The sequence below is a fragment of the Arachis hypogaea genome, unplaced genomic scaffold, assembly GCF_003086295.3.
Source record: "Arachis hypogaea cultivar Tifrunner unplaced genomic scaffold, arahy.Tifrunner.gnm2.J5K5 arahy.Tifrunner.gnm2.scaffold_54, whole genome shotgun sequence".
NCBI classification, from domain to species: Eukaryota; Viridiplantae; Streptophyta; class Magnoliopsida; order Fabales; family Fabaceae; genus Arachis; species Arachis hypogaea.
In genome coordinates, this window is record NW_027255483.1 from 1 (window position 1) to 10,582 (window position 10,582).

The window sequence follows — 10,582 nt, forward strand, 5'->3', positions numbered from 1 at the left end:
TTCAATACTATATCGAAGCTACTAACATATTTTACTTTCTATATATATATATATATGAGTTATTTTGTCCTATACAGCGGGGAGTTTGAAATAAAATTAAGAAAAAAATTTAATAATAATATTTATATTAAAATAAAATTATAAATATAATTTTTTTAAAGTTTGTTACTAATAAAATAATAAATAAACAATTCTATAAGATAGAAGATATTGTCAAGATGCTTTTAATATGAACTTATTTAAGATAAGTTCGTCTAACCCATCTCTCTGTTTTGGGTGATATTGCTAAATTTAAAATTGTTTTCTAGGATCTCATTCTAAAGAATTAAGGTCAAACTTATCAGATGCAACTCTTTGAATTTTTTAAAGTTGTATCTCACTTTTTTCATGATTCACTAAAGTAGAAGAACTATTTACATGTGTTGATATATTAGAAATTATATGTTTTCCTTCTTGAATATTAGCCTTTCTCTTAAAAAATGTATCAATTCTTTGATTTTTCATCATTATTTTTATAAAATTTAAATATATCCTGTAAAATATGTAAAAAAATTAGAAGATAAATATTAAAATTTATAATATTTATTAATTTTTTTATTATTTATACAAATACAATAATATCAATACTTATTGAATATTCTAATATTTTTTATTATATAAAAAATTAAATAAAATAAATAATATATATAAAATAATATTAAATTAAATAAATAAAGAATACTAATTTTTTAGCAAAGTGTGCTTTTTATAATGAGAAACAAAACAACAATGAGCGTATCTTTATAGTGTTTTTACAATGATAATTTTTATTTTTTATTTTGTTAGATAATTTTTTTTATTTTTATCTCTTTTTGTTAGATAATTTTTTTTATTAGATAATTTTTTTGATTTGATTTAATTGTTAGATGATTTTTTTATTTTTATTTTTTTTGTTAGATAACCTTTTTTTATATGATTTATTTTATCTTTAATTTTGATGTGTTGGAATATAAACACTCTAAAACTAAATTTTATTATCATAAAATATTAAATTATCTATATTTAAATATAAAATATTTAAACTAATTCAATTACTCTTTATTTTTTAAAAAATTACTACTAATTTTTTTTATAAAAATTTGGAACCATTGCCTAGTGAAGCTCCGCCTCTGGTTCTTATTATGTTAATAAATAAATGTAATGGTGCTTTTAAGTTTTGATTAAGAATATTCGAGTTCATCATTATAACTTTCATCATCATCATCATGGCATCATTTACATTATTCGCTAGTGGCCGTGAAGCAGATAGAATTTGACGGTCAAGTTCAGTTGTACAAACACCTCTTTGCCTTCTTTGACTCCTTTGCCTTAAGTGGTGTGTTGACCAAAGCATACCAAACATAATCCACAGCCATGGTCAACCTATGACTCTTCATGAGTTGGTGTCAACTTTGAAAGTTCCACTGGCTAAGGTAAGTGGTGTGCACCGTTTAATGCGTTATCTTGCACACATTGGATTCTTTGACATAGTAAGAATTAGCCAAGAAGATGAAGAAGAAAAGGAAGCATATGCTCTTACTTATGTCTCAAAGCTTCTTGTTAGAGGTAGTGATTATTGTTTAGCTCCAATGGTTGACCTTATGCTTGACCCTACTTTCTCAAGTTCATACCAACAACTTGGGAAGTGGATTCATGATGAGGGAAATCAAACACCATTTGCCGTCGCCATGGGAACAGGTATTACAATATTTCTTTCCTTTTTAATAGATGTCTATTTTTAAGTTCCATTTAATTTGGTCTTAACAAGTAAGATAATAAGATAAAAAATCGATAATAATCGGTTAATTAGCTAAATCGTTCTAATTTTTAGCTATTAACTAATTTAAAATAATAACATATTTATATATAAATATATTATTTTATTATATTCGATTTAATCTCAAATAGAGTTTTTAAATTTTTAAATTTACTGATTTAATGATTGGTTCAATTTTTAGATCTTTGATGTTTGATTTAGGACTTTATTATTGATAAGGAGCCACATCATTTTGTAAAGACGTTTTTAATAATTAAAATTTAATCTATATAATCAATCAAATTATATTATTTTTGTTAAAACTAGATCAAATAAATTAATTTGACAAAAAATTAATAAATTAAATTTATTATAAAAATTATTAAAATACTCATATTATATATATATATATATATATATATATATATTAATTTTAAAATTTTAAATCCTAATCTTATGACAGTATAGAGTGAAAAGAAGGGTTAAAATTTAGAATTTTTAAAATATATATATAATAGAAGTATTTTAAATAATTTTCTATAACAGGGGTATTATAATCATTTTTATAAAAAAATATTAATTTAGATCAATTTAAAATTTGATTTATCGATTTTTTAGTTAAATCAATTTTTTTGTCTAATTTTGACAAAAATAATACGATTTAATTGATTATATGTGTTAAATTTTAATTACTAAAAATATCTTTAAAAAAGATATTTTAGATATATTTATGTGAGTGACTCCTATTTATAAAGTAAGTTGTCACAGTCTTGGACACACTCCAATGCTACCGTATCAGTACTCGGACTTACTCAACCTCTTGAACTAAAACCAAGTCAACCTAACCCTCAATACTTAGCAAGAAAGCTAAAAATACAAGAGAAAGAAAGCTTTGGTGGAAGAACACTTTATTGCTCAAGTGTTTGTTATAAATGATTTACACACGACTTACACTAACTCTCACCTCCTACTTATAGTCATCCACCTACTCAATTGATGGTTAGGATTAAATCTAATCAATGATCCAGATTAATCATCTAGAATCTTCATTACAAATATCTATCTTACCACTACTTTCTAAATACTTCTAGCTTGTTTCATACCACTCTTCATACTTCTATATATATATCTACACTCTTCTAGAATATTCTATGATCTTCTAGAGTTTTTTAGAATCTTTTAGGGTATTCCGGAACCTTCTAAGACATTTTAGAACGTTCGAAAACCATTTAAAACATTCTCAAATACTCTAGAAAACTCTACAAATCCTATTAAACTTAACCTTCTAAAATTTACCGTGACAAAATGTCTAAAATGTATCTGAAATGAAATTTACTTTCACCCACCTTTTACTTATCCGTTACAACTAACCCTTGCTTTTAGGCTTGTTAAAACCACTCTGCAAAAACAGTCTTTGCTTCCATATAGCTGGATCACTCTCTCTTCTTGTAAATAAGTGTGGTTGTATTGGAATGAAAAAAAAAGCATCGTAGAGAATCTATTGCTCCCTCTCCTCATTCACTCGTCAAATCTATGTTTTCATAATCTACATTCAATATATAAAATAGATAATATAATAAAAAAATTCAAAAGACAATAAAAAATTAATCTAAAAATATCTTATTTTGAATATTTCTCAAATATTAATTATTTTGTTTTATATTTTTAATTATTACTAAAATAATTGAGTAATGTTATATATAATAAATATATAATTATAAATATTATATGTATAAAGTTATGAATGTTAAATTAATGATATAATTTTAACTTAGAGTAAAGTATCGTTTTTGTCCCCAATGTTTGGGGTAAGTCCTAAAATTGTCCCTAACGTTTTAATTGTCCTATTTAAGTCCCTAACGTTTTAAAATTGACTTAATGTTGTCCTGCCGTTAGGGATCCGTTAACAAAATTGACGGCGGGACAAAATTGAGACGATTTTGAAACGTTAGGGACTTAAATAGGATGAAAACGTTAAGGACAAAAACGATACATAAAAATAAATTTTAATTTAATTTTATCTTTCAATAATAATATTAATTTTTTACTGTACATAGTATTCAATTATTTTTTAATTACATCTAAATAAATTACAGTTAATCAGATCACTTTCATTTTAAATAAATTTATTTTTTATAATTTTAAAGAATTTTGATATATTAGAGACAAAAGGTATAATTTATATTTTATTGTATATATATATATTTTTTCTACAAGTTTATATACTAGTCATTTTACAAACATTTCATGATAACTAAAAATCTTTAAAAGTAAAATTATAAAAAAATTAATTTATTGAAAATGAAAGTAATATGATTAAGTGTAATTAATTTAGATGTGATTAAAAAATAACTGAATACTATGTATAGTAAAAAATTGATATTATTGAATGATAAAATTAAAATTTACTTATATGTATCATTTTTGTCCCCAATGTTTTCGTCCTATTTAAGTCCCTAACGTTTCAAAATTATCTCAATTTTGTCCCGCCGTCAATTTTGTTAACAGATCTCTAACGGCAGGACAACATTGAGTCAGTTTTGAAACGTTAGGGACTTAAATAGGACGATTGAAACGTTAAGGACAACTTTGAGACTTACCCCAAACATTGGGGACAAAAGCGATACTTTACCCTTTAACTTATTGTCTCAAATTCATTTATTTTTTCAATAATTACGGTAAAGCCACAAAGGGCAAATGTGATTTGAAAGTCGAGTTGAAATATTCACATTCTTGTTTCTTCTGTTCTGTATTTCCAAACAGATATTTGGGACTTTCTTAACAAAAATCCCAAACAGATGAAATACTTCAATGATGCAACTGCTAGTGACTCTCAAATCATAAACTTGGCATTGAGAGATCATGGTGTTATCTTTGAAGGGTTGGAATCAATTGTAGATGTTGCTGGAGGAACTGGAATGGTAGCCAAGTATATCTCTGAGACTTTTCCACATTTGAAATGCATAGTTTTTGATCTTCCACAGGTTGTGAAAAATCTTAAAGGAACCAACAATTTGAGTTATGTCGGTGGGGACATGTTTCAATCTATCCCTAAGGCTGATGCAGTTCTACTTAAGGTATATATATTTTATGGTGGAAACTCAGGTGGAGTCGACTTTATGTGAAATTGATATCTAAGAGCTATTAGATAAAAATTTATTCAAATCAGTCAAATCATCTAATCGTTCTAAATTATCAACTTCACGTGAAATCTACTGTGCACCTGAGTTTCTACCGTATTTCATCAAATATAAGAATAAATGGTGATAAAGATTATTATTATTATTTTTAAAAAAGTTGTATATGATTTTTTAATTGTTTTGTTTTTGTTTTCAGTGGATTTTACATGATTGGGATGATGATAATTGCATAAAGATATTGAAAAAATGCAAAGATGCTGTTTCTTCAAGTAATAATAAAAGAGGGAAAATAATGATCATAGATATTGTGATAGATGATGAAAAACAAGACCAGCCTGAAATTACCCTAGCAAAGCTTCAATTGGATTTAGCGGTGATAACAAATAATGGAAAAGAAAGAACCACAGAAGAATGGAAGAAACTCTTCATGGAAGCAGAGTGTCATCAAGACTACAAAATTTCACCTTTAACCGGACATATGTCTCTTATTGAGATATATATTTAAACAATAATGGTTAAATGAAATAAATAAAGTTGTAATGTCTTGATGAATAGTTTTTTATAATAATATGTATATCTACTAAATAATGGTGAAAGGCAATGCAACGTGTGTCTTGAATGATTTTAGGTTCTATGTATTAAATAAAGCCAAAGTGTATGTTATGCAACAATTTCATTTGAATTTTACTGTGTGATACTTGCTTCATCTCCCTTCCGAGTTGAATTTGTAGTTTTCGAGGAAGTGTTATATTTTTTAATTTTGATTATTTATTATTAATGAGATTTTGAGTATTATTTAGGAGTGTGAAAGACGATTGTTAATAAATTAGAGGGTCCGATTTAGTATGACATAAATAAAAAGCTAGAATTGTTTAAATTCTTAATTCTAACCCATCAATTTGGGTTTTTAAAATTTTTTTATTTTTTAAATTATAAAATTTACCCTCCAATTTACCCATCAATACCTAAGATTCAATTTGTTCATCAATCAAATTTGAGCACAAATAAGAGACAAGGTTTTCTCTCTCTCACAATATTTACCTTCGGATTTGTGTATTATTGTTTAAAAAAAATTAACTCCATATTAATGCGATACATCTCAATAACTCATAATAACGCATAACACGTAATGGAAATCCATTAAAAAAAAAGTCGAAGTGTTAGCCCATATTCTAATAATAATCTTTATTGGAATAGAAATTCTATAATATATTATGAAATCATCATCACTCCTTATAAAAAATTTAAGTTGATAAAATATTAGATATATCTAATAATATAATAATTATTGTTTATGGGTTAGTCTTGTGATGTAAACTATTTCTATAAAAAGACTTGGCTCACAAAAAAATATTTCATGCGAAGACTACGAATATTTTAATCCTTACTTCTCTACAAGTTGATATATACATTATTAATTTATTATTGACTAAGATTGATATGTACATCATGAACCATTGAACCTTGACATAATTATTGTTTACGACAAATTGGTTTTCTAGTAAACTCTATTTGATTTGTTACTCTGTAATTTAAAATACCAGTTGATATAAATTTAAAAAAAAATATTGGCTAAAAGTATGTTATTAATTACACTGTTAGACTAAAAATATTTAACTGTTAATAATTAAAAATATTAATCAATATAAAATAAAAAAATTATACTATGTCTACACTAAAATCAGCTATCAATATAAAATACATACTAGAATATAAATATACGTTGAAAATAAATTAAATCATACATATATTTATACGCAATACATTGGTGAATGATTTTAATGACTGATTTTAGTGTACAAATAATATTTTTAAAAATAAAATTACTAACTCTTGAACTTTTTTTACATATATAATTTTCAATTTTTAAATGTGTATATTTTTCGTTAGTTACGTTAATTATAGATTTATTTTTAAATGACCGTTCTAATTAGTTACTGATCAAAATTAACAACTAACTTATGAAATTATTATTATTATTATTATTATTATTATTATTATTATTATTATTTAGCATTCTCTATTTCTCTAAGGTTCTATTTTTGTCTTTTTGTGAAAAGTCGATATTTGGTGGGAGAGGAAAATTTGATTAAGAATATTCGAGCTTATTAAAATTAGCAAAACCTTCTTGCAAAACTCTCTATATATAAATCCATGCAAATGCTAATTAGACATCACAAAAAACAAAGTATCATCACATACAAAGCTTCCTTTGCAATTAATCATGGCTTCAAATTCATTATCCACTAATGGCCGTGAAGTAAATAAGATCTTTGAAGGTCAAGTTCATTTGTACAAACACCTTTTTGCCTTCTTTGACTCTCTTTGCCTTAAGTGGTGCGTTGACCAAAGCGTACCAAACATAATTCACAACCATGGTCAACCTATGACTCTTCATGAGTTGGTTTCCAAGTTACAAGTTCCAACGGCTAAGATTAGTGGTGTGCATCGCTTAATGCGTTATCTTGCACACATTGGATTCTTTGATGTAGTTAGAATCCAAGAAAATCAAGAAGAAAAGGAAGCATATGCTCTAACTAATTCATCGGAGCTTCTTGTTCGAGGCACCAACCATTGTTTATCTTCTGTGGTTGACTTTGTTCTTGACCCCTCTATTTTAACCTCGTACCACCACTTGGGGAAGTGGATTCATGATGATGGAGATCAAGCACCATTTGCCTTGGCCTTAGGAACAGGTATGACACATAATGTCACATATATAGTTTATGGTTGATATCATCAATATAGGATTCATATGGATAAGTACTTTGCTCCCTTACATAACGTTTGTTTTGAGGTTTTAAGACAGAGGCTGAGAAACTAAGATTCAGTATCATGTTTGTTAGTTTAGAGATTAGTATTAAAATTTCTGTTTCTGTCTCTAAAATTTTAATATTTTAGTATCTCCAAAATTTAGGAATACAAGTGACTAAAATTTTTAAAAATGGAGACTGAAACTTTAATAACATTTTATACCTAAAATATCCTCATACCTCATTTCAATTAATTAATTTTAATTTTATCCTTTATACAAATTAAATTAGAATTTCATTCTTGTTTCAATTTCTGTCTCCTATTTTACACCAAATAGAATACTGAGATTTATTTCACTCTTTGTCTCTTAGTCCCTGCCTCTCAGTCTCAATCTTTCTGTCTCTGTCTCTCCACCAAAACACTACTTTAATTACTAGCCATCGAAACGAGCCGTGACAACTGATTTTTTTTAGTATATAAAATTTTTTATATATATAAATTTTTTTGTTAACTATTTTTTTAGACTTTAAATAATTTATTATAAACATATATGAATATATGATTGAAATTTTTTATTTGTATGAATATCAAGTAAAAAATTATTGCAAAAATTATGAAGTGATTTGAAAAAATAGAATTTAAATGAGTCTACTTGTCTAACTCATTAACTCAAAAAAAGTCGACATTTTTTTGACTCGTTTAAAATACAAGTCAATTTAAATTTATCCACTCATTGGTTCAGTTGACATTATTATACGAATCTACATAATTATTATTTTTTGTTGTAAAATTATTTTTAGTATTGATTTTTAAAAAATTTAAAATTTAAAATTTAAAATAAAAAGTTATCTTCTTAGTAAAAGTTGTTTGAGTCAATTTAAATTTACAAATTCACTCTAATAATTCTTTTAATTCATCAAGAGTGGAGAGTGGAGGGAAATTAATTTTTATTATTATTAAATAAATTATTTATAAAATTTTCATTGTATTATAAGAGAATATATATCATCATCATGCAAGTTACACTTAAAATGATCAATTGATAATTTCCTTAAAATTGCAATATAACGTTTTCAAGATCTTGTCATTTATATATTTGGTTTATTTTGATCTTTTCATTGTTCCAATAATTGATCATATTCTATATATTCCAAACAGGAATTTGGGACTTTCTTAGCAAAAGTCCTACACATATGACATCCTTCAATGATGCAACTGCTAGTGACTCTCAAATCATAAACTTGGCATTGAAAGATCATGGTGTTATCTTTGAAGGGTTGGAATCAATTGTAGATGTTGCTGGAGGAACTGGAATGGTAGCCAAGCATATCTCTGACACATTTCCACATTTGAAATGCATAGTTTTTGACCTTCCACAGGTTGTAAAAAATCTTAAGGGAACCAATAATTTGAGTTATGTTGGTGGGGACATGTTTCAATCTATCCCTAAGGCTGATGCAGTTTTACTTAAGGTATATACCTAGTCATATATGTGCGCATTTATAATATAACTAAGATTTAGCCAAGATATAAATTTGGCCACTAATTTTTAATTTAGCGACTGATTTAGTGACTAACTAGAATAATTTTAGTGGCGGTCACTAAATTAAAAATTAGCAGCCGTTTTAGCGATTAACTTTTTTTTATATATAAAAAAATTAATGGATCATTAAATTGGTCGCTATTAGTAACTAATTTTATTAGTCTCTAAAATCGATAGTTATTCTATTAATTTCTTGTAGTAGTATTTGAACTAAATTGTTTATCTAATTCAAATTTTGTTTATTTTAAATGATATTGGACTTCTATATAAGCCATCCTGTAAAAGAAGCTAGAGTTATATTTAAAAATATTTTTGGTGTTAATTATATTCATAAAATACAATGTCTCTGATATCATTATTTAAATCCCAAGAGGGATTAATAATATTTTTTTTTAAAAAAGAAAATAGAAATAGAAGAAAGACAAATTGAATATTTCACAAAATCTCAAGATGGATCAATAAAATTTGCATTGTTTGTAAGTAATTTATGGGTATTACTATATATATTCTTTTAATCTTTTTCTCCATTCTATTATTTTCAGTGGATTTTACATGATTGGGGTGACAATGATTGCTTGAAGATATTGAACAAGTGCAAAGATGCAATTTCAAATAATAAGAAAAGAGGAAAAATAATTATCATAGATATTGTTATAGACGATGGAAAGCAAGATCACCCTGATATTACTCAAGCAAAACTTCAGATGGATTTAACTGTCACAACATATTATAATGGGAAAGAGAGAACTACACAAGAATGGAAGAAACTTTTTACAGAGGCAAATTGTCAACATTACAAAATTTCACCTTTAACAGGATATATGTCTCTTATTGAGGTTTATCCCTGAACATGTAATCTTATGATCCATCTTTATCATAATAGTGTAATTTTCATCTCATGCACCAAATAATATTTTTCTCTAATTTCCTTTGTTATCTTGTATGTAGCGGCGGTTGCACTAATATAGACTGCGTTTGGTTATGAGAATAGAATAAGGATAAGACAAAACATTAAAAATAAAATATAAAAAATAAAGACAAAAATTAGTATTTTTATATTTTATTTGATGATAATAAACAAAAATAAATTATAAATATCTAATTTATTTTTATTTTTTTTCATTCAAAAAAATTGAGAAAAAAATATAACAATAAAAAATATAATTATAAAAAATTAATAAAAAATTAAAAATAAAAAATAAGTTATATTTTTTGTTAGTATTTTTATTATTTTTCTGTCAAAATTGATACAAAATACACTAATTCAATATTTTTAAACATAATTTCTTCTGTATCTCATCTATTAAATATGATTGTGTTTCAATATTCCTATTTCAGTGTTCACGTGCTATAAACAAAGACAGCTATATA

At 25.4% G+C, this 10,582-nt stretch overlaps 2 protein-coding genes across 2 annotated transcripts; both read left to right on the forward strand.

Annotated features, from left to right (window-relative positions):
* The first annotated feature begins 273 nt into the window (after positions 1-273).
* Positions 274-5,620, forward strand: LOC114927210 (isoflavone 7-O-methyltransferase). The gene is made up of 3 exons (XM_029296853.2): positions 274-1,716; positions 4,538-4,851; positions 5,111-5,620. The coding sequence occupies exons 1-3, from the start codon at positions 1,404-1,406 to the stop codon at positions 5,417-5,419; spliced, it is 936 nt and encodes a 311-aa protein (XP_029152686.1). The 5' UTR covers positions 274-1,403; the 3' UTR covers positions 5,420-5,620.
* Positions 5,621-7,061: 1,441 nt separating this feature from the next.
* Positions 7,062-10,135, forward strand: LOC112798104 (isoflavone-7-O-methyltransferase 6-like). The gene is made up of 3 exons (XM_025841278.2): positions 7,062-7,610; positions 8,827-9,140; positions 9,754-10,135. Exons 1-3 carry the CDS (start codon positions 7,139-7,141, stop codon positions 10,057-10,059), a joined length of 1,092 nt encoding a protein of 363 aa, XP_025697063.1. The 5' UTR covers positions 7,062-7,138; the 3' UTR covers positions 10,060-10,135.
* The last annotated feature ends 447 nt before the right edge of the window (positions 10,136-10,582 follow it).

Bases quoted from the DNA above. Each gene is read 5' to 3' on its own strand.
- LOC114927210 (XM_029296853.2), top strand. From the start codon at position 1,404: ATGACTCTTCATGAGTTGGTGTCAACTTTGAAAGTTCCACTGGCTAAG. The intron at 1,717-4,537 runs GTATTACAATAT...ATTTCCAAACAG, and splicing joins TGCCGTCGCCATGGGAACAG to ATATTTGGGACTTTCTTAAC. The intron at 4,852-5,110 runs GTATATATATTT...TTTTGTTTTCAG, and splicing joins CTGATGCAGTTCTACTTAAG to TGGATTTTACATGATTGGGA.
- LOC112798104 (XM_025841278.2), top strand. From the start codon at position 7,139: ATGGCTTCAAATTCATTATCCACTAATGGCCGTGAAGTAAATAAGATC. The intron at 7,611-8,826 runs GTATGACACATA...TATTCCAAACAG, and splicing joins TGCCTTGGCCTTAGGAACAG to GAATTTGGGACTTTCTTAGC. The intron at 9,141-9,753 runs GTATATACCTAG...TATTATTTTCAG, and splicing joins CTGATGCAGTTTTACTTAAG to TGGATTTTACATGATTGGGG.